The following is a 21,089-nucleotide window of genomic DNA, read 5'->3' as shown; positions in this document are numbered from 1 at the left end:
TTCAAACAGGGGTAATCAACTTCTTGGCCTCCAAATGTTTTGGCCTACAACTCTCATCGGTCCTCATCACTGGCTATGCTGGCTAGAGGTGATGGGAGTTGTAGGCCAAAACATCTGGAGATCTATAAGGTGCCCACTCCTGCTTACAATAAACTTTCATATTTTGATATTTATTCCATAGGTTGGGTACCACTAAATTCAGTTAGACTTGGGCTGCAATCCTATACAGACTTGCCTGTAAGCAAGTCCTATTAAACCTAATAGGGCTTACTCTGGAGTAGACATGCTCTACACTGGGAAGGAGAATGACTATTAGGTTTGAAAAACACCATCAGCCCCACCCAAGTAGTTGTGGTATTCATATACCTACTGCAACTATCTGGGATTATACCACAAAGAAGAAGCTCCCCTGTGGAGGGTCCTAAACAAATCCTAAACAAATAAATCCCATGGAAGTGAATGGCATGTATTTCTGAGTAAAGATGCTAAAGGTCAGTCTGATAAGCACCCCATTTTGTTTCTAATGTTCCCATTGCCACCCTGACATTACCTTACAAACAGCTCATCATGTTTGCAAGAGCCTCCTCAGAAATGCTTGATTATGTAAAGGCACCATTTGCACAACTTAACCTACTCAAAAGGGGGGGTAAGGTAAAGGTAAAGGTGTCCCCAGCCAGTCGTGTCTGACTCTAGGGGGTGGTGCTCATCTCCATTTCTAAGCGCTGTCCGAAGACGCTTCCGTGGTCATGTGGCCGGCATGACTGAACACCGAGGTGCACGGAACGCTGTTACCTTTCCCGCTGAAGCAGTACCTATTTATCTACTTGCAATTTCTTGCTTTCCAGCAATGTGCAACACTGGGAATTCTGTTCTGCTTGACCGCAACAAGATTCTGCAGGTTTTCCGTTCCAGTAAGTGGCGGCGTACTGTAGCAGATTTTTTTTTTCTGATTTTAGAAATGTTTTGCGCATTTGGGGGAGGGGGCACCATTTGTGCAAATAGTAATTTGGGCAAATTGTTTTTTTGTGTGTGAGGGGGTTGTGAATCTTGAAATTTATGCCAATGGGGTAGGGGGTTTTTATTGTCCCCCAGTCTTTTGCAAGAGCGCAGATTCAGCTGTCCAATATGTCTAGTCTTGCCTTGTCAATTTCCTTGTATGTTTCAGCTGTCAACAGGAGCACCAAACTGGAGTAGCTAACATACAAGGAAACTGACAAAGTGAGACTGCATATAGGCTAATTTGCACACATTTATGAAGGACTGGTGTGTGGGGGGGGGAATAGTAAGACAAAGGACAAACCCATCTGCACAATTCAGAAGCACCAAACAGAAGAAAAAAAACAAATGCAGTAAGTGCACCAAAGGGTGGGGGGACGGCAATGTCTCCCACTTGGCAATGTAATCCTCTCACTATTAAGTGTTGAACCGACACTTGTCATTGTCCTCCTCTTTTTCAACACTTCCCAAGTCTCCAGCAAGTCCAGAAAGGGCCTCCCCAGCTCCCCAACCCTCCTTTCGTGGTTCTTTCTCAGAGTAGTTATTAAGTTCCCCTCAGTTTACTGCTCAGTCTTCAAACTGGCCCTCCATTTATTTCCCAGCTCCTCCACCATGCATTCCACTCCATTAATGTATAAACTAAGCCTATGTCCATGGTAGGTATGGTTGGGCACCTGCCAAGGGTCTGAACCCCAGCATGGGCCCACTGACAAGAGCCTCCAGGACTTTCTCCTCTTCTTCACCTGCTTGTTCTCTTGCCTCTCGCTCTGATCTGTACAATGGTGGTGGTGAGAAGGACAAGGAGCAGATGCCACTGCCTACTTGCTCACTGGCTCTGTCTGTCAAGCAAACAAGTGGTAGCAGTGATGAGAATGAGAATGACGCTGATGAGCAACAGCCGCTGGTGAGAATGGAGACTCACTGAGGAAAGGGCCCATTGACAGTGTCTTGCCCAAGCACCCTCAAAAACCTGGAGCTGGCCCCAGCTATGTCCCAGGGGCCGGGACACACACATTTACTGAATCTACCCTTACAGAAATTCAGAGAGGCTGGCCATAGCAAGAGACATTTTGTCAAAGTAAACCACTAACATATGTGGATATTTTTTATGCTGCTCACTAATAGTTTGGCTGGCACTCTTTGTCCCTTGCAGTCCTAACTCCTAGCACATCCCAGTACAGAGATTTTATGTTATACCCAGAAAAAGGCAAAGGCCCCCATCTCTATCTGAAACTGTGCACAATGTGTTTTAGAGTCAATTCATGGTATTTACTAGGTACTTCCCTAGTAAGTAAGAGTGTGACCACTACCAGGAAATGGTGTTTTAGGCTACAATCATATACATACTTACCTGGAAGTAAGTCTCAGTGAATCCAATGGGACTTCTGAGCAGACATGTATAGGATTGCACTGTTAAAAACTCAACCAAGAGAAGGTTTTCCAGAGAGGAAAAAGCATAGGATTCTTAAACAGTGGGCACTTCAGGGAGAGAGGGAAAGATTAGTTAAAGGAAGGGCAAAGCAGACATCCAACCAGCTTTGCTTATTTCGCAATTAAAATATTTCCAGTTTTTTGCTAAGATGTCATTCCTCAAGAACTTTTTTTTTAAAAGGAAAATAGAAACAAGAATTTGATTCATAGGAGTACAAAGGTCAGTAACGTTATCGGAGCAAAAGTAACTCTTGTTGAAAAGAACAAGGCTCCATTATGACACTGAGTGAAGGGAATTTAGAACTGCCTGAAATCTATCAGAGGAAGGAGAACTTCTTGTAGTGAGAAGTGGGGGGGGAGGTTGGGGGGAGAACTGTTCTGTGCCTTTCACTGCTGGCCCCCTTAAAACAGATCCAGCTGTTGAAAGGAAATGGGGGGTTGGGAGGTTATATCTCACTTTGGGGTTGGAACTCCAGCAGAGAGTGTCTGTCATCCTCACTTAAGCAGTCCCCAAGTCTTTTTACAGATTCTGCATATAATCCCCCCACCATTTTGCAGCAATCTCCAAGTCCTGGGGGTATTTCAGTCCTGTTTTCCCATCCCTGGGAAGCCACATCAGCAACAGAAACTGAAGCCCATTGGGAGGAAAACCAGGGCAGAAGTGCAGGGTATTTGCAACTTGCTGGAGCGCCTGTTGATTTTGCAATCTTTCCCCCTCCACCCCCCTCCCCACACACAAAGTCCCTCAAGGCAGCCATACGGTCCCCCAAAAAATAAACGCAGAAATGTTATCTCCTGCCCCATGATAAAGTAACAAATGGCAAGGCCATGAGACCCCAGAGCTGAATAACAGGAAATCTAGGCATCTGTCACCTCCTGGGGAGAGGTAAATGGATTAGAGCATTCAACAAAAGGAAGAAAAGCTCTTTTAAACATGCAACTGATTAACCGGCCCTCTCTAATCTGAAGCTTTGGCCTGTTATTCCTCCATTGAGATGGATTCTCTTATTACTTTTGAGGGCAACCAAAGTTAACAACAATTTCTTTTAAAAATAAAATAATGGAAACTTCACCGGCTACCTGCCAAATGGCCCCACTGCCAAGTGGTTGAGCACAACTCAAGGGAAAGAAGGATTTCATCTTCTCTTCCATTACTGGACAAACCATAGGGAAGAGTGTAAAAGAGACAAAGTTTTCTGGAAAATGTAAGGGAAGGGAGAGGACTAGCCATGGAATGATTTAGCCCAGGGATCAAAGGGGCTTGTCTTCCTCCCTGCTTCATTTCAAAGTGAGGAGAAAAACTAAACTACGAGCCCTGTTTAGTCCGCCTCAGAAGAAAGCGCCACAAACCCACAGCTGGACATAAAATGCAAAGTCGGGCAATTGCTTTTGCAAGGACTGTTAAGTCTTCCACCAGAGTCTCATATTCACTCAACACGCTCCCCACTCCTCCCTCTCCAAAGCTCTCCCATAAATCTTGCTGCTGTTAGAGGAGAGAGAGAGAGAGAGAGAGAGATATGCTGGACGAATTGGCAACAGTTCAGCAGCAGCAACAGCAGTCAGTCCGCCACGGTGCAAGGTCAGATGTTAATAGGGCTGCTTGAATTCAGGCTCTCTAAAAGCAATCGTAAGGCTTGTTGAACCGAGTCCTAATGTTTCCTGATCCCCACAGCCTTTCAGCTTTCTTTCTAGAGTAGGTCAGCCAGGTAATGCACAGGAAATGGGACTCTCCAAGAACTCAAGAATGCATGGGGAGGGTCGGGAGAGGAAGGGAAGAGAACCCTTCATGCCCTTAGCACAGTTGTTTCACACCCTTCCCGCCTGCCCCCCCCCCGCCTCTGGCTACACTCAACAACCAAATAACATCCTAGAGCCGCTGCAAGGGAGGCAGCAGAGACCGCGTTTTCTGTTAGTCTTGGGTTCCATTGAAACACAGGTACTCTCCTTCCCAAGCAAACATGCCCCATTATCTCTCCCACCCCCTAGAAAATACTGTGTGATTAAAGGGGGGTCCCCTCATTTTCTCCTCTCCAAATACGCCCCCTCCCCCGCAAATACGACTATCTGCAGCAGCCTTTGTATTTCCAACAGAGTTGGGGAGGGCAGACAATCACCATCCCCTCTTTTCTCCCCACCTCACCCCAAAGAGTAATGCTAGATTTCTATTCTGTACAACAGACGTTGAGAGAGAAAGAAAGGGAGGGAGATAAAGGGGTTTGCACAACTCCAGTCCCAACACGACTGCCTGCTAGCCAGCCTCCTGTGCTCTAAAAGGCGCTGAAACGCTTGGAGAGGAGAGCAGCCTTGAGCGGCCTTTTCAGGGCAGTTTCGTCGTCTAAAGCCACGGAGCGACACCTCCCCCGAAAGCGGGCGAGCGGGTCGAAGGAGGCGCCCAGCCGCGATCCCTCCCGCACGTCAACGAGGCTACTCGCGAGCAGCAGGCCTCGCGCTGCGGCTGCCGGCACGGCTCCTGCTAGGAGGGCGCCCCCACGGAACGCCGCGGCGCTCGCTTCCGAGCAAGCGGACGAAGGGGCGCGCTCCGAGCGCGACCCAGCAAGCCGTTTGAGGAAGGGCGCGTGGCCAGGGGCTTCCCGTCCTCGCCGAAGCCCGGGCGGAGAGGAGTCGGCAGGACTCCTCTGCAGCCACGGCGGGCCGCGCAGCGGGGCCGGCTCTTCGACGAAGCCCGCCAGCCTCCGTGGCCGAAGGCGCTCGCCCCGCGGCTGAGCCCGGCAGGGCTGCTCTAGCGCCAGGGCACGTCTCGGCCCCGCACCACGCGGCTTCTGCAGGGCTACTCTAGAGAAGCTGGCTCGCCACGCCTCGCGGGGCCGAAGCTCACGGGCACGCGAGAGTCGCCCTTGCAGCCGAGGGGGCGAACCTGGGAGTCGAGGGCGCTCCCTGGGCGTGAGCGGCTGCTTGGGCGCGCTCGGCAGGGCTGCTCTGGAGTAAGCCGGCCAGCGTGGACGGCTCCGAGTGCGCCCGCGGTCCTGCGCTAGAGCGGGGCGCCCGCGCCTCCGCGCCCCGTTCTGACCAGGCTGCCAGCGGGACTCCTCCGGGGTAGCGAGCCGCCGCCAGGCGCCGGGGCGCGCCGGTCTTACCTGCCGCGTCGAGGGGGGGAAGCGCGGACGCCGCCAGCAGGGCGAGGAAGGCGGCGCGGGCTGCCCCCATGCTGGCGCCGGCCAAGAGCGCGGGGCCGCCGCCTCCGCCGCACAAAGGGCCCTTTGTGGCCGCGCTCGCGTCTTCTGGCTCGGCGCTGGCGGCGGCTGTTCCCGGCGCTCCCGAGGATGCTGCCTGCCCGGCCGACGAGCGCGCTCGCCCTGGCCGAGGGGGAGCTGCCGCCGCCCCGCCCCCTCCGCGCCGAGTCCGCGCCCCACGCTGGCCGCGGGGAGGAAGGAGCGGGAGCCGCGGCGTCCTCCTGGTGGGCGCGCGCCGCGCTTCTCGCCGGCCAGCGGCTGCGCAGCCTGCCCGCCCTGCCCTGCCCTGCCCTGCCCTGCCCTGCCGCCCAGCGAGCGAGCGGCCGTCCCCAGGCCGAGGGGGCGGGAGGCGCTCCTCCTCCTCCGGCGTCCCTCGCTCGGGAGCGGGGAAATGGGGCCCGGGGGCCCGGCTCTCGCGCTCTGCCAGGGGCCGGGAGGAGGGCGCAAGGCCAGCCTGGGCCCCCGCTCCTCACCCACGTGCGTGCAACGGAGGCAGGCAGGGAGGGACGCATGGCCCGCGTGGAGGACACCGCGCGATCCTATACAGGCCTGCCCAGGGGACTGTATCCCACGGTAGTCTAACTTCAGTCCCATTCATGGCAATGGGCCGACTCGAAGGAGGACGAACACTGGATACAACGCAGAGCCGGGACCGAGCCCCATGGAGTTCAGTGGGACTTCACTCCCAGGTGTGTGTACGTTAGGGTTGCTGCCCAAGCCCCGTTGAACGCAGCGAGAGCCTGGAAATTACTTCCGAGTAAACCTGCACAGAAGCGCGACTACGCGGTGCCACGCATAGAACTTCGGTTGTTTCAACTGTCTTCTTAAAAAGAACTCTGCCTCTCCGAAATAGCCACCCTGGACCCATTCGGACGTTGCTTTTTTGCCCTCGGTTGCAAAACGATTCCCAAGTTGAAATCGCACAATATACGTGCAGACCTGCCAATGGTGAGGGCATTTTCAAATGGCTGGTTTCCATTCAATAAACCTAGGACCAGGGGCCAAATCTATTCCCAGCCTGGCACTTATTTTAAACACGTATACATCAGCCATGAGCACCATTCTCCAGGCCCCCCTGGCCTCTCACCGTAAGGAACTGTCTTTACACGACTGGATTTCAGTGGATTCGCCCTTATCCATTCCGCCGCTGACCTCAGGCAGATACAAGAATCCAGGCTATGACATCTGGGTCTGATAGGAAGGAGAAATCAGAGTTGGGTCTCAGCATTCTGATGACGCCCCATCCCACATTTCCAAACAACGTCTCCCAGCTATTTCATGTAGGTGTTGAATAGCACCAGCAATAAATTGAAAATAGATTCTTGTGGGACTCCACAAAGCAGCTGCTACAGGAGCTGAACTGTAATTTCCCAGCACCATCTTTTCAAACCCACCTGCAAGGTAAAAGCAGACTCCTGCAAAGCAGCACTCTCAGCCCCTGCAGTTGGTCTAGAAATCAGAATACCAGGACAAATGGTATCAAACAGCCCAAGATAACCAACAGGGTCAAGCTCCCCTCGTGTCTCTCTCTTGATGAAGATCATCCACCAGGGCAACTAGGGTAGTTTTTGATCCAAAATCCTGGATGGGAGGATTTGACCCTTGTGATGTTGTCCATATAACACAGGCTGCAGAAGAGAAAGGACATTTTGCAGATAGAGCTTTTCCATTAGTAATTTAGGGCACAATCCTACTGGTTGCGCCTTTGCAACTTCGAAGCCTCCAAAGTTGGAGGCTTCCAATATCCCTATGCCCTGCTGGGCTGAAGCCGGCAGGCCAGGAGGAGTGGCATAGGCAGTCTCATCTCCCCATCCCCCATCTTTGGCGATTTTTGCTAGACAGGCTTTTTAGCCCATCTAGCGAGGGTGCTTTGGAGGCGGAGGCTCAGGATATCTCATATCCTGGCCAGTCTGGTCTCCTCCCTGCCCACCAGAACACCCCCACTTTCCTCTTCCAAGATCGCTTTTCCAGCCTCGAAGGGCAGCCAGCACGATCCTTTCCACACCAGCTGCGAGGGGGCAAGGAGGGGGTGGATCTCTGACTCCTTCCGAGGTTGGAGCGCTGTTTCTGGCCTCAAAATTGTTTTTCTGATCAATCTGAACAAGAGTTTTTTCTGACGCTCTCCCAGGAACCATAGGATTGCTCTCTCCAACACAAACCACTGTAGGCTTTGTCCTTATCCCTGTTCAGGTGTGCACTGAGAATGCGTGGAGGGAAAAGTAGGGGCATGTGCCCCACCTTTATTTCTTGTTTCCTCGGCTGTAGCCTCAGACCTTTGCACATTCAGCCGCACACATTAAACTCCTCCACACAATGGGAAAACCTAAGAGCGGGGTTTCCGAGTGTGTGGAGGATTGTAAAGCTCCTTTCAGGGGTTTTTAAAGTGGTAAAGTAAATGGAGGGGCAGCAGGGAAAAGTGCACTAGCCCCACCCCTTCCTCAGATATTCCCCTCCTCAGACATTTCTGAGGAAGGTGACTTTCTGAAGGGAAAAACCTACACTATCCATAGAAGCTCTTCCTGTGATTTGGAACCCTGAGTTTCTGGGGTTCCAAATCACAAAGACAGCCTCTGCAGATAGTCTCCCCTTCAGAAAGTCACCCTCTACATGTGGAGGGCAATGAAAACATCCCCAGTCCCCCTCCTCACATGTTTATTATACCTGTATTTAGAATGCCTGAATAGGGCAAGGCTGTTTGGCTGCACACATAAAGATTCTCCCTTCAGACCTTACTGCTTAACATGTGAAGATCTGAGGCTGCAACCGGCAGGGACACTGAGGGCAGGGTTACACACATGGCTCTTTTCCTTCCTGTGTTCAAGTGATTGCCAGAACTGGGCTTTTGAAAATGCCCAATACACAAAAGAAGTAAAAAGGCATGTCAGCCAGGGCCCAACAAGGATTAAGCCAGGCATCTCAGTTCAATGGTTGGCCTTAGTCCTGGAATATGGAAAGAAATAATAAAGATAATAGTGCTGTGCAACACAGTAATGGAAAAACTGAGGATGGGACATGCTCAAGCATGCCCTGCCCCCAAACATCCCTGTACTCCCAGCCGCCTCGTAGGCCTCTGTTCATCTGCAAAAGGGCTTGTGAGCATGTTTGGCTGATCATGAGCTCCCTAATTGGGAATTGTGATAAGTTCCCAGACAAGGGAGCTCTGTAAGCGTGTTCCACTGAATGTGCCTACAAACCCCTATGCAGGCCCTTGCACATGCTGGGGATAATGGGAGGTGTAGTCCAGCCCTTCTGGAGGGCGCCAAGTTGGGGAAGGCTGTTCCATGGGGTTATGATAATACAAGGGTGTGACAACCCCCTACAGACTTATGTATGTAATACAACAGTGTCTCATAGGGTGTCTGGTAAGTTGGCACCATGCTGGGCAACCTGAATAGGCTGATGTCATCTCTCCCTTTCCCAGTATGCATCCAAAAACATAAGATTTTTTTTTAAAATAATGGGCTAACTGATTCAGTGGGGTTGATTCTTTTGAAATGCATGTTTAAAGTCATCAGGAAGCTGGGTCCAAACTAGGGATGTGAAGGCCCAGAAAAAAACCAGAAAAATCCAGAAAAAAAGGTGTGTGTGTGTGCCCCCAACTGTTTTTGTTTTTTTCCCAAAAAACTGGAAAAATTGAACAGCTTTGGATTACGAAATATTTTATTTTAGAATTTAAGACAAAGTATTTATATATTGTTACCCAGCCATTACTCCCCCCAAAATGATTTCTAAAAACTATGTAATCAGAATATTTTATAGAAAGGCTAGAGATGTAAAATGTTTCTTTTTAATCCTCTCTGGAAGATTTCCAGCATAGTTAGTTCTTTCATTCCTTGTTAAAATTATTGATTTAAAGTATATGAATATGAACTTGAGCACACTCCAGGAGAGAGCGCAGGACAGGAAGGCCTGGCGTGCTATGGTCCATGGGGTCACGAAGAGTCGGACACGACTGAACGACTGAACAACAACAACAAATATGTTACTGATGGATATTTATGCTCAGTTTCCCAACAAGTAAGTAGAGTCAACATTGTGCGTTCTTGGCAGTAAAGGTGCATTCTTGACAGCTTGGGTTTTGTTCTATAAAGTCCTGTGTTTCTGATGCTGTAGCAGTCATTTAATATAGTTCTATTCTATTCAGACAATGATTACAAATTTACTGAGTTTACTTTAATTATTTTATGAACTAAGTCATGCATAAAATAACTTTAGGAAGAGAACGGTTGCTTTATGTTCCTAAAGCAGCGTCCCCATCTTGGTGCCCTTCGGATTTTGGAAAGTTTTGGATTACACTGCCCAGCAGTCCTGACCATTGGCCATGCTGCCTGAGACTGATGGGAGCTGAAGTCCAAAATATCTGGAGGGCACTAGGTTGGGGAAGGCTGTCTTAAAGCAAGAAAGTGACTTTAGATCTGTAAATACAAAATTAGTATTGTTTATGTTTCCATTTTTCCAAAACCTCCAGTTTTTCCAGAAAATAGAACGGAAAAATGCCATTTTTTTCCCCATGGCCTCAAAATTTCTGGAAATTTTACATCTCTAGTCCAACCACTAGCCAATTTTCTGGCTGGACCACTGACATCAGAAATTGAGGGTATTGCATGATTGGGGAAAAACAGTCTCTGCTCAGCGCTTAACTTTTACTGAACCCAGATTCCCATAAAAGTAAGTTTGTTCACTCCTCAGGAACCTTCTCTATGTCAACTAATTGGAGGCCAAGATGTTCTGTATCAGACTATCCCCTCTGCAATGAACTCTGCATATGCTCTAGAACACAAGAGTCTTCTCAGGTAGGTAACATGTGACTAGATAAGTTAGATTGACTTATTCTGTGTGTGCAATTGTTGCTTCCTCTTCTCCCCCCGCCCCCATTCCTTTTTATATTTGGATATTTGGCTGTGTTCTTTTTAAAATTGAATTCTCACTAAGCTCTTCCTCACACGAAGGACTGCCTGGTTACAAAACATTTGTGTTTTTAGGATTTTCACAAGGCTTTTGTTGAGCCCTATGTTCCCCTTCATGGATCACTGCCTTGTTGTGGCGAAGGGGCTTGCGTAACTCAGTGAAGCCATAAGCTATGCCGTGCAGGGTCACCCAAGACGGACAGGTCATGGCAGAGAGTTCTGACAAAATGTGGTCCACTGGAGAAGGAAATGGCAACCCACTCCAGTATTCTTGCCAAGAAAACCCCATGAAATGTATCACAAGGCTAAAAGAGATGACGCCGGAAGATGAGCCCCTCAGGTCGGAAGGTGTCCAATATACTACTGAGGAAGAGCAGAGGGTATTTCCAAGTAGCGCCAGAAAGAGTGAAGCGGCTGGGCCAAACCCGAAAGGACACTCAGCTGTGGATGTGTCTGGTGGTGAAAAGAAAATCCGATGCTGTAAAGAACAATATTGTCTAGGAACCTGGAATGTAAGATCAATGAATCAAGGTAAGCTGGAGGTAGTCAAACATGAGATGGCAAGACTGAACATTGACATCTTGGGAATCAGCGAACTAAAATGGACAGGCATGGGTGAATTTAATTCAGGTGACCATCATATCTACTACTGTGGGCAAGAATCCCATAGAAGAAATGGGGTAGCACTCATAGTCACCAAAAGGGTGGGAAAAGCAGTATTGGGGTACAATCTTAAAAACGATAGAATGATCTCAGTACGAATGCAAGGCAAACCATTCAACATCACAGTAATTCAAGTCTATGCCCCAACCACTGAGGCCGAAGAAGCTGAGGTTGATCGGTTCTATGAAGACCTACAACACCTTCTAGAACTAACACCAAAAAAATATGTCCTCTTCATCATAGGGGATTGGAATGCTAAAGTAGGAAGTCAAGAAATCACCGGGATAACAGCAAAGCATGGCCTTGGTGTACAAAATGAAGCAGGACAAAGGCTAATAGAGTTTTGCCAAGAGAACACGCTGATCATAGCAAACACTCTTTTCCAACAGCACAAGAGGCGACTCTACACATGGACATCACCAGATGGTCAATATCGAAATCAGATTGATTATGTCCTTTGCAGCCAAAGATGGACAAGCTCTATACAGTCAGTAAAAACAAGACCTGGAGCTGACTGTGGCTCAGATCATGAGCTGCTTGTTGCAAAATTTCGGCTGAAATTGAAGAATGTAGGGAAAACCACTAAACCATTCAGGTATGACCTCAATCATATCCCTGATGAATATACAGTGGAGGTGAGGAATAGATTTCAGGGATTAGACCTGATAGACAGAGTGCCTGAGGAACTATGGACGGAGGTCCGTAACATTGTTCAGGAGGCAGCAACGAAATCCATCCCAAAGAAAAAGAAATGCAAGAAAGCCAAGTGGCTGTCTGATGAGGCTTTACAAGTAGCTGAGGAAAGAAGGGAAGCGAAAAGCAAGGGAGAAAGGAGAAGATATACCCAACTGAATGCAGAGTTCCAGAGAATAGCAAGGAGAGACAAGAAGGCCTTCTTAAATGAACAATGCAAAGAAATCGAGGAAAACAATAGAATGGGAATGACTAGAGATCTCTTCAAGAAAATCGGAGATCTCAAGGGAACGTTTTGTGCAAAGACGGGCATGATAAAGGACAAAGAAGGCAGGGACCTAACAGAAGCAGATGAGATTAAGAAGAGGTGGCAAGAATACACAGAAGAACTATACAGGAAAGATCTGAATGTCCCTGATAGCCATGATAGTGCGCTCACTGAACTTGAGCCGGACATCCTAGAGAGTGAAGTCAAGTGGGCCTTAGGAAGCATTAGTAACAACAAAGCTAGCGGAGATGACAGTCTTCCAGCTGAGCTATTTAAAATCCTAAAAGATGATGCTGTTAAAGTGCTGCACTCAATATGCCAACAAATGTGGAACAATCAATAGTGGCCACAAGACTGGAAAAGGTCAGTTGACATTCCAGTTCCAAAGAAGGGCAATGCCAAAGAGTGTTCAAACTACCGCACAATTGTGCTCATTTCACATGCCAGCAAGGTGATGCTCAAAATCTTACAAGCTAGGCTTCAGCAGTATGCGAACCGAGAACTACCGGAAGTACAAGCTGGGTTCTGAAGAGGCAGAGGAGCTAGAGATCAAATTGCCAACATTCGCTGGATCATGGAGAAAGCAAGAGAATTCCAGAAAAACGTCTCTTTCTGCTTCATTGACTACACTAAAGCCTTTGATTGTGTGGATCACAACAAACTGTGGCAAATTCTTAAAGTGATGGGAGTACCAGACCACCTTACCTGTCTCCTGAGAAACCTGTACGAGGGTCAAGAAGCAACAGTAAGAACCAGACATGGAACAACCGATTGGTTCAAAATTGGGAAAGGAGTACGACAAGGCTGCATATTGTCACCCTGCTTATTTAACTTATATGCAGAGTACATCATGAGAAACGCCGGGTTGGATGAATCAGAGGTCGGAATTAAGATTGCTGGGAGAATTATCAACAAGCTCCGATATGCAGACGATACCACCCTAATGGCAGAAAGCGAAGAGGATCTCAAGAGCCTCTTGTTGAGGGTGAAAGAGGAGAGTGCAAAAGCTGGTTTGAAACTCAACATTAAAAAAACGAAGATCATGGCATTTGGCCCCATCACTTCCTGGCATATAGAAGGGGAAGAAATGGAAGCAGTGACAGATTTTACTTTCTTGGGCTCCAAGATCACTGCAGACGGTGACTGTAGCCATGAAATTAAAAGACGCTTGCTCCTTGGGAGGAAAGCTATGGCCAACCTAGACAGCATAGTAAGAAGCAGAGACATCACCTTGCCGACAAAGGTCCGTCTAATCAAAGCTATGGTTTTCCCAGTAGTAATGTATGGCTGTGAAAGCTGGACTATAAAGAAGGCTGAGCGCCAAAGAATTGATGCTTTCGACCTGTGGTGCTGGAGAAGACTCTTACGAGTCCCCTGGACTGCAAGGAGGTCAAATCAGTCAATCCTAAAGGAAATCAACCCTGAGTGCTCATTGGAAGGACAGATACTGAAGCTGAAGCTGAAATATTTTGGCCACCTAATGTGAAGAGAAAACTCCCTGGAAATGACCCTGATGCTGGGAAAGACTGAAGGCAAAAGGAGAAGGGGACGGCAGAGGATGAGATGGCTAGATAGCATCACCGATGCGATGAATATGAACTTGAGCACGCTCCGGGAGAGAGCGCAGGACAGGAAGGCCTGGCGTGTTATGGTCCATGGGGTCACGAAGAGTCGGACACAACTGAACGACTGAACAACATGTTCCTGGACAAGATAATCCAAAGCGCCTTTCTTTATATTTTTTCCTAGGGCTGGGCCTTGGCAATAGGGCTCAGGAACTCTGCAAGCAGCATAGAATGCATCCGGAGGTTCATCCTGATTGGTGGTAGCCTACCAGTGATTTTTTTCTGGGGAATCCTTGTAAAGAAGTGGTCCACCAGGAGAAAAAGTCATCCACCCTCCCAATCTGTAACAAAGGGGCACAGGTATTTAAAATAAGGGATGCTCCTTAAAATTAGGAGCATCTGGTAACTATTTCACATGTGCAACTCTTAAAGTAAATTTGATGGGAAAGAAACTTATGTCAATGCATCTTTTAAACCCGATTGTCTGCAATTCTGATGCGCCATGGACAATTTAAAAGTATATTTTGGCTGTTGTGGGTTACTGTAGTGAGGAATATTGTCTGTTTAACATTCATTTTAATTAAATTTTAATTAAAAATATGCTGCGTTTAATTTCTGGTATTGTTGTTTTTATTATTGTCTGTTTTTATTCTAATTCCCTATTGTTTTTATTGCTATTTATCTTACTCTGAGCTGCCCTGGGAACCAGTTGGTTGAGGGGCATTATATAAATGCATTAAACAAATAGATAAATCCAAAATCTAATAAAAAAATACAATCATGGATATACTTTCCTTCTAGCAATGACCGATTGCTTACATGCATTAAATTGTAAGTTACCTTAAACTTACAGGGGACAAATTCCCCCTCCTTCAGGATCCTTCCAAACAGATTTTCAAATATATTTAAATATATTTATGTGTAATGCGTTTGTAGTATGATCCTTCGCAGGGTTAGGTTTGCTGAAGTCTATCCAAGTCAGTGGGTTTAAGCACACATAGGGAGCAATCTTATAGCCCCTAGACAGTGTCTGGGGGTCCATAGGACTGTTCAGTTTACTGGCTCTGAGGGTGGAGACAGGGCTCCCACCTCGGAGCCAGTAAACCGTGCTCCCTTCCCCCTCATAGCTGGCATAGAGAACCTCTCTGCCTACCTCTCTGCACTTGGAAACCTGAGCGGGGAGATGGGGAATGGGGGCAGCCCTGGGGGCAGGGAGGGGAGGAGAATGGGAAAGCTACCTTACGCAGCTTCCTATGCTCGCCCAGCCTCCTTCCCTCCTGCTCCAAAGTGCCATGGCTAGATGGGGAAAATCGCCCATGTAGCAAAAATGCAGGGCAGCTGGTGCACAGAGACAAGTATCGCCTCCATGATCCAGCCACCCTGCATTAGGATACTCAGCAGCCTCCAACTTCGGAGGCTGCTGACTATCAACACAGGATTAGAGTGCAATCCTATACTCATTTACATGGAATGAAGTGTCAGGAGCGCCCTATCTGCCTCTTGTAGTCCCCACCAATAGCCAACTCAGGACACAGATGACGAGGAATTCTTTCCGATACTTTATTCCTTTATTACTTTATGACTCTTTCAGATACTAATCACTAGCGACAAAGCAAGGAACAGCACTGGGGAAAGATAGCAGAGTAGCCTAAGCTCCAGGTAAGGCAGTTGGTCCCCGTTTGAAGGAGAACCACGGGAAGACCCTGAACTTATGGGCTAGGGAGAGATCCTCCCTCTTTCCCTTGGGTCCTTGGGACATGACCGTTGTTTGTGTGCCAAGTGAGCGCTACGCCTCCTTTCTACGCCCTCCATCTGTCGTCGCTCCCTGCATCTGCGCCGAGCATCCAGCAAGCCCCCCTCCAGCACTCTCTCACTGCCAGGGTCACTATCTATCCCAGGAATGCTGGCAGGAGGAATCTCTGCCAGCTGCTGTGCCTGTGAGGGATGAGCTGGCTCCTCTCCCACGGATTGCTGTTCCTCCTCAGAATCAGAACTGCTCTGGGGCTCTATTGGCTCAGTTTCCACCCTGACATCAAGCCCCATTGAACTCAAAAGGACTTCCTCCTAAGTAGATATGTGTATGATTGCACTGTTAGGCTGCAGTCTTATGATCCCTGAGAGAGTTTCCCAGGGGCCACACGATACTTCAGATTTCCCCCTTAGAGGGAGAAATCTGACCTTGGATGCCCCTTCCCAGGCCCCACGGAAACGTTCAGGGTCCTTGCATCTATGACATCAGAGCTCTGTCACTGGTAGCCCCAAAAGGCTACCAGGAGACATGATGTGGGTGGGTCAGGGGCCCTCCCCATCCCCAGATATGTGTTGACATGGGGGGCAATGCACAGCAGCTCTGGATGGGGTTGCGCTCCCTCTGAAAGATCAGGTTCGTACTTTGGGGGTACTCCTGGATCCATCACTGTTGCTGGAGGCCCAAGTGGCCATGGATGCTCGGAATGCCTTTTACCAGCATCACCTGGTTCGCCAACTGCAGCCTCTCCTGGACAGGGATAGCTTGGCCACAGTAGTATAGGCACTAGTAACCTCAAGACTGGATTACTGCAATGCACTCCATGTGGGGCTGCCCTTGAGGCCAGTCTGGAAGCTGGAGCTAGTGCAGAACGCAACAGCTCGGCTGTTGTCAGGAGCTGCCCCTTTTCATCATGCAATGCCTTTGGTGATGGAACTGCACTCACTGCCTGTTCACTACCGGGCCAAGTGTATGGTTCTAGTACTAGTGTACAAAGCCCTAAACAACTTGGGACCAGGATACCTGAGAGAGTACCTTCTCCCTTACCAACCAGCCCAGTCACTAGGGTTATTGATTCCACTCAGAGAGAAATCATCTTAAAAATGATAATCTCAGAAGTCAGAGTGGCAATGTTAAGATTAGAAGACCGCTGAAGTGAGAATCTAAACAGCAGAATGACCCCCAGGCATAACAGAAACTGAAAGGATGGTGTTTCGTATGTGGGAGTATTATCTTGCTCCTAAATAAGCCACAGATTGCTCCATCCTCCCCATATTCTTGATCTGGGAAATGATCAGATTTGAAAACCAGCCCTGAGAAATGAACCTCTCCTGTTAGGCCAAAGTGTCTGCTCTGAAGGAGAGAGGAAGGTATCCCGGAATTTGTTAACTCACGCTGAAGCAGGTCAGGTTGTTCTCAGAAAATGGTGGGGCTGAGTATAACTGGGGGAAATCTCCCTCAGTTGTTGGTTTAAAAAACAAAAATGAAGGAAAGCAGCCCCAAATATAGGTTTATGGAGGCTGTAGTCACTTCGCAAATTGAGGCTGTCCTTCCAGTTCTCAAGCCATACCTAGTTATCATTCCAGTTTGACTGAAAACACAGTAATCCTGTGTGTAAGTGTGTGTGTGTGTGTGTGTTTATGTATGCATACACACAAACACACGTTATATGTATGCACACACACATCTGGCATCTGCTTTGACTGAGTAGAATTTCAGGGCTGGCCCCTTTAGATTGGATTATGTGATGATGAAGCTGAGGATTTCAAGATAAATCCATGAAGGACTTCTCCTATACTATATTATTGTAAGCATTTCTAATAATCTTCCTTCAAAGATTTTGAGGCTAAATGTTTGTGGCGATAGTCACCTGCTTAGTCTACCAATTGATAAATCTTATTTTTTACAGTTACACTTCTGCTGCTGCTGCTGCTAAACACAACTCTATTAAACAGGTTACCCGTACGCTTCCTGGAATAGAAGCTCATCTTGAATCCTTGCAGGACCTGGCAAATGGAATTGCAACTTGTTTCCATGATCTTGTTGCAACAACAAACACAAGGGCCCCATCTACATGAGCCATTTACTCTGGGGCTGCCGCGATTCAAGGTCCTCCGGGACATACGATACAATCACCACTTCACAGCCAAATTGTGGTTTTCACCCTGAAAATGCAGATTTCCAAAGAGGCGTTTTGCTGCGATGTTTTTGGTTTGCTGTGGGTTTCCCGTGGTTGCGAGCTGTCTGTCCCTTCCCCAAACCAACTTCGCATTTTGTGGTGGGCATGTGGTAGGCGTGCCTAGTGCTTGTGTCACTCTGTGATACCCCTTCACCTCTCCCCGGTCCTTCGCAGCTGCACAGTTACAGAGGCACGAAGAAGCATGCTCATTTCTTCAAGCGTGCTTATATCTTCGTAATGGCTGCTTTGGAGTCAGTAGCCAAGGGCCGCGGGGGTGCTGGGGGAGCAGAAGGTCCAGGACCAACTTCGCTCCAGCCACCATTTTGGAATGATGGGTAGGCACGTACCTCTCATGACCACACGCCTTGGTGTGTGCGAACCGTCACGAGAGTCTCGGGCTGCCAAACATTTCTCATGGTAATGAAGGAGTAGACCACCCACATTTTACCTAACGAGAAACAGACAGACACAAAAGAACCCCTAAAATACAAAACAGCCACTAAAACCTGAAACGTCACACCCCTACCCTTACATGCCTGTGCAGCTGCACATATAAATGGTAAAAAAACAAAAAACAGAGCAGCGCAACTGCCGCAGTTTACTTCGCTTTAACAGCCATGTGTCAAGGCACAGTGGATTTTCCCATTGGAGAAGTCCACAGTAAATCGTGCATGTACCGCAGCAGACGCTAATTTGCAGCTGCAATGTTGTGCAGTTACGATGGAGTCACGATTGAATGCGGTGCCGTGTAGATGTCTCCCAGTAACCTAAGACGAAATATATGGACCAATAGGAAATAAGTTTACAACATACTATAAAACACTGGGTCAGATTCAAAGTTGCCCCACTGTAAATGGAAGGGCACCTTCCATTGGCAGAAGGAACCAGGATCAAACGGAAACTCCCAGCTGAAGGAAAGAGCAGTGTTTGCTTATTCCTTCTCCCCCCTGCAGCACTATCACACACACTGTCAGCCAATCCTTCAAAGCAGATTTTAAGGGACATAAGTGGCTGCAGGGGACAGGGGGAATCGGCAAAAACATCCTTCCCTATTCCACTCACGGGATCATCCAGTTTGTGGAGTTCGCACCTCACAACTCTGGATCCAACCCATTATCTATGGACCTGCCCATTCTTTTAAGTGTCACTCTCAAAAAACATAATTTTGAAATCATGACGTGTTAGTATCTAATCGCTAATAAGATAGGATATGTTTATATGCAAGTTTGGTTAATTGTTGGGAGACAATGACATGAGAAAGGACCTCATACTGAATGGTCATACCCTGCACAGCAAAGTATTTGGACAACAATCCATCAATAATTAAGAGTGTCATCCAATGCATGTTTAGACAGAAATCAGGTTTAGCCATGCTGGCTAGGGGATGCTGGAGTTGTAGGACTTTTTTTCTGTCTAAAACACACATAGGATTATGCGTGTTATGCCCAGGAGAAGTAACTGTCTTTCCATCAGAGCTAAATGCCTTTACAGTGCTCTTAGGTTATACTGAAAGGATATCTCCCGTTCTTGTAAAACCCCTGATTCAACTTATGTTGACAGCGGCCTGCATATTAATTGCTCAACTTTGGAAAAACTCAAGAGCGCTTACTACAGATGACTGGATACAAAAGTTATGGGACATTTTAATGATCAATAAGCTTTTTCTCAAGTTAAACACCACAGGCAGAAAAAAAATCATTTTTATGAAGACATTCTCATTGAGTACTTGGAACACACACAATTGCATATGAAGCCAGAAATTTATAAGAGATTCTATATATGTTGGTAATATTTTATTTTATTAATCATCTCATAAATAAATGTTTTTTAGATGTTGTACAATTTAAAACATAATAATACAGACACGAGTAATACAAATAAAATCCCAATAAAATTCAGGGGTTGCGTAACTAAGGGCACAATCTTATGCATATTTAGACAGAAAAAAGTCTGACAATTCCCAGCATTCCCCAACCAGCATAGGAGTTGCTGGAAGTTGTAGGACTTTTTTCTGTCTACACATGCATAGGATTGCACCCTAATAGGCTCTTATACTTAATAGACACTTTTTCGTATGATAGGTAACAATAACGTGCAGTATGGACTGAATGGTGGGGAAGTGAGGAAGACTGGTGGATATTATTTCATGAATCTTCCACCAACCTGCAATTATTCTCTTGTACGTGTTGACTGAAACTTGTATGAAGTATCTCTTTTAAATGAATAGCAAAAAAGAGATTAACTAAATATTGATTAGTAGTATTAATCAACTAAGTGATCAGTTAAACAGTTAAAAATCCTTAACCAGTTAATAGGCCTACTAAATATCTGCCTTGTAGTTCTGTAGGACAGAAACAAGGGATAGAAATCTATAATAAGAAGAATATGTACATCTGTCTGTCAGCACCAAAGCTCCAAGACCATGAAGCCTAGATACCTGACACTTTACATGCATACTAAAAGGACTCTAGGGGTGTGCTCTTCTGGGTTATTTGGTCTTAAAACACAGTCATTAATTAATTACTGTAGATGTCAAACACACACACTGAAATTAATTAAATTTCTATGTGTATGTGTGTTTGACATCTACAGTACCATCTTCAGTCACTAGGTGACAGACTTCCCCAAATAGCATATAGCTTTGCAGTTAATACAGTTTGAAGCCAGGGGAGAGTAGTCCAGGGAACAGAGTTATATGGCTGCCCCCTCCCTCATGCTGTGCGGCAGCCTCCTCTCAGGGGAATGGATTCAACAGACCCCTTCCTCAGGGAGCTATAGGGGTGCAACATGGCAGGGACCATGCCTAGGAGTGTGAGAGACCATGGCTTCACTCAGACAGGGTAGGCACAATGTGTCAAACTCAGGGGCAGCTCGTCCATATAGGTGAATGAGATGGTCGCCTAGGGCGCCAAATTTGAGGGGGGGGAATACAAAATTTAAAAAATGCAAATAAAAATGAAAATCTGTGTCTCTATTTTATCTGATCTCAGAACAGTGGTTGGACAGACAGGCAGATGGAAAAACTGAATAATTATGACTCTGTTTAAATAAATATGCTTAAAAAACACTAAAGGGGAAATAGGGACAAAATGTTTCCCTGCTTACCAAAAACCTCAGCCTAGATCTACCCTTGGGGGTGGGGGTGCTGATCGCATGGTTCACCCAGGGCACCAGTTGCTGGCAGCTAGTCTAGGGCCACCACTGGTCCAACTCTGACTGCTGCATCAATTTGCTGGAAAGCTTTGCTACAACCAAGGGCTCTTCCACCCTGAACAAAGCCAGGTCCATCCGCTAATATTTTAATAAATAACTAAATATGCATAGGAAAAGCTGCATAGTATAGCATTAATGTGTTTGGAAGCACAGTCACACACATTCTGTGGGAAACTATAGAGCAATATTGGGGCAGAGGGGAGGAAAATGTTTACAGGACCTCATAATCGTTTACG

At 47.4% G+C, this 21,089-nt stretch overlaps 1 protein-coding gene across 1 annotated transcript in view; it reads right to left on the bottom strand.

Annotated features, from left to right (window-relative positions):
- ROR2 (ROR family WNT receptor 2) overlaps positions 1–5,743 on the bottom strand; it is a 178,148-nt gene extending 172,405 nt beyond the window's left edge. The window contains exon 1 of the mRNA XM_084834028.1: positions 5,523–5,743. Within this exon, the coding sequence (XP_084690154.1) occupies positions 5,523–5,592 (70 nt within the window). The 5' untranslated portion in view covers positions 5,593–5,743. The remainder of the gene's footprint in view (positions 1–5,522) is intronic.
- Between the last annotated feature and the right edge of the window lie 15,346 nt (positions 5,744–21,089).

This window comes from Heloderma suspectum, chromosome 2 (genome assembly GCF_057233095.1).
Source record: "Heloderma suspectum isolate Gila_16-S chromosome 2, 16-S_ref, whole genome shotgun sequence".
Lineage (NCBI taxonomy): Eukaryota > Metazoa > Chordata > Lepidosauria > Squamata > Helodermatidae > Heloderma > Heloderma suspectum.
This window is presented reverse-complemented; position numbering and strand designations above follow the sequence as displayed.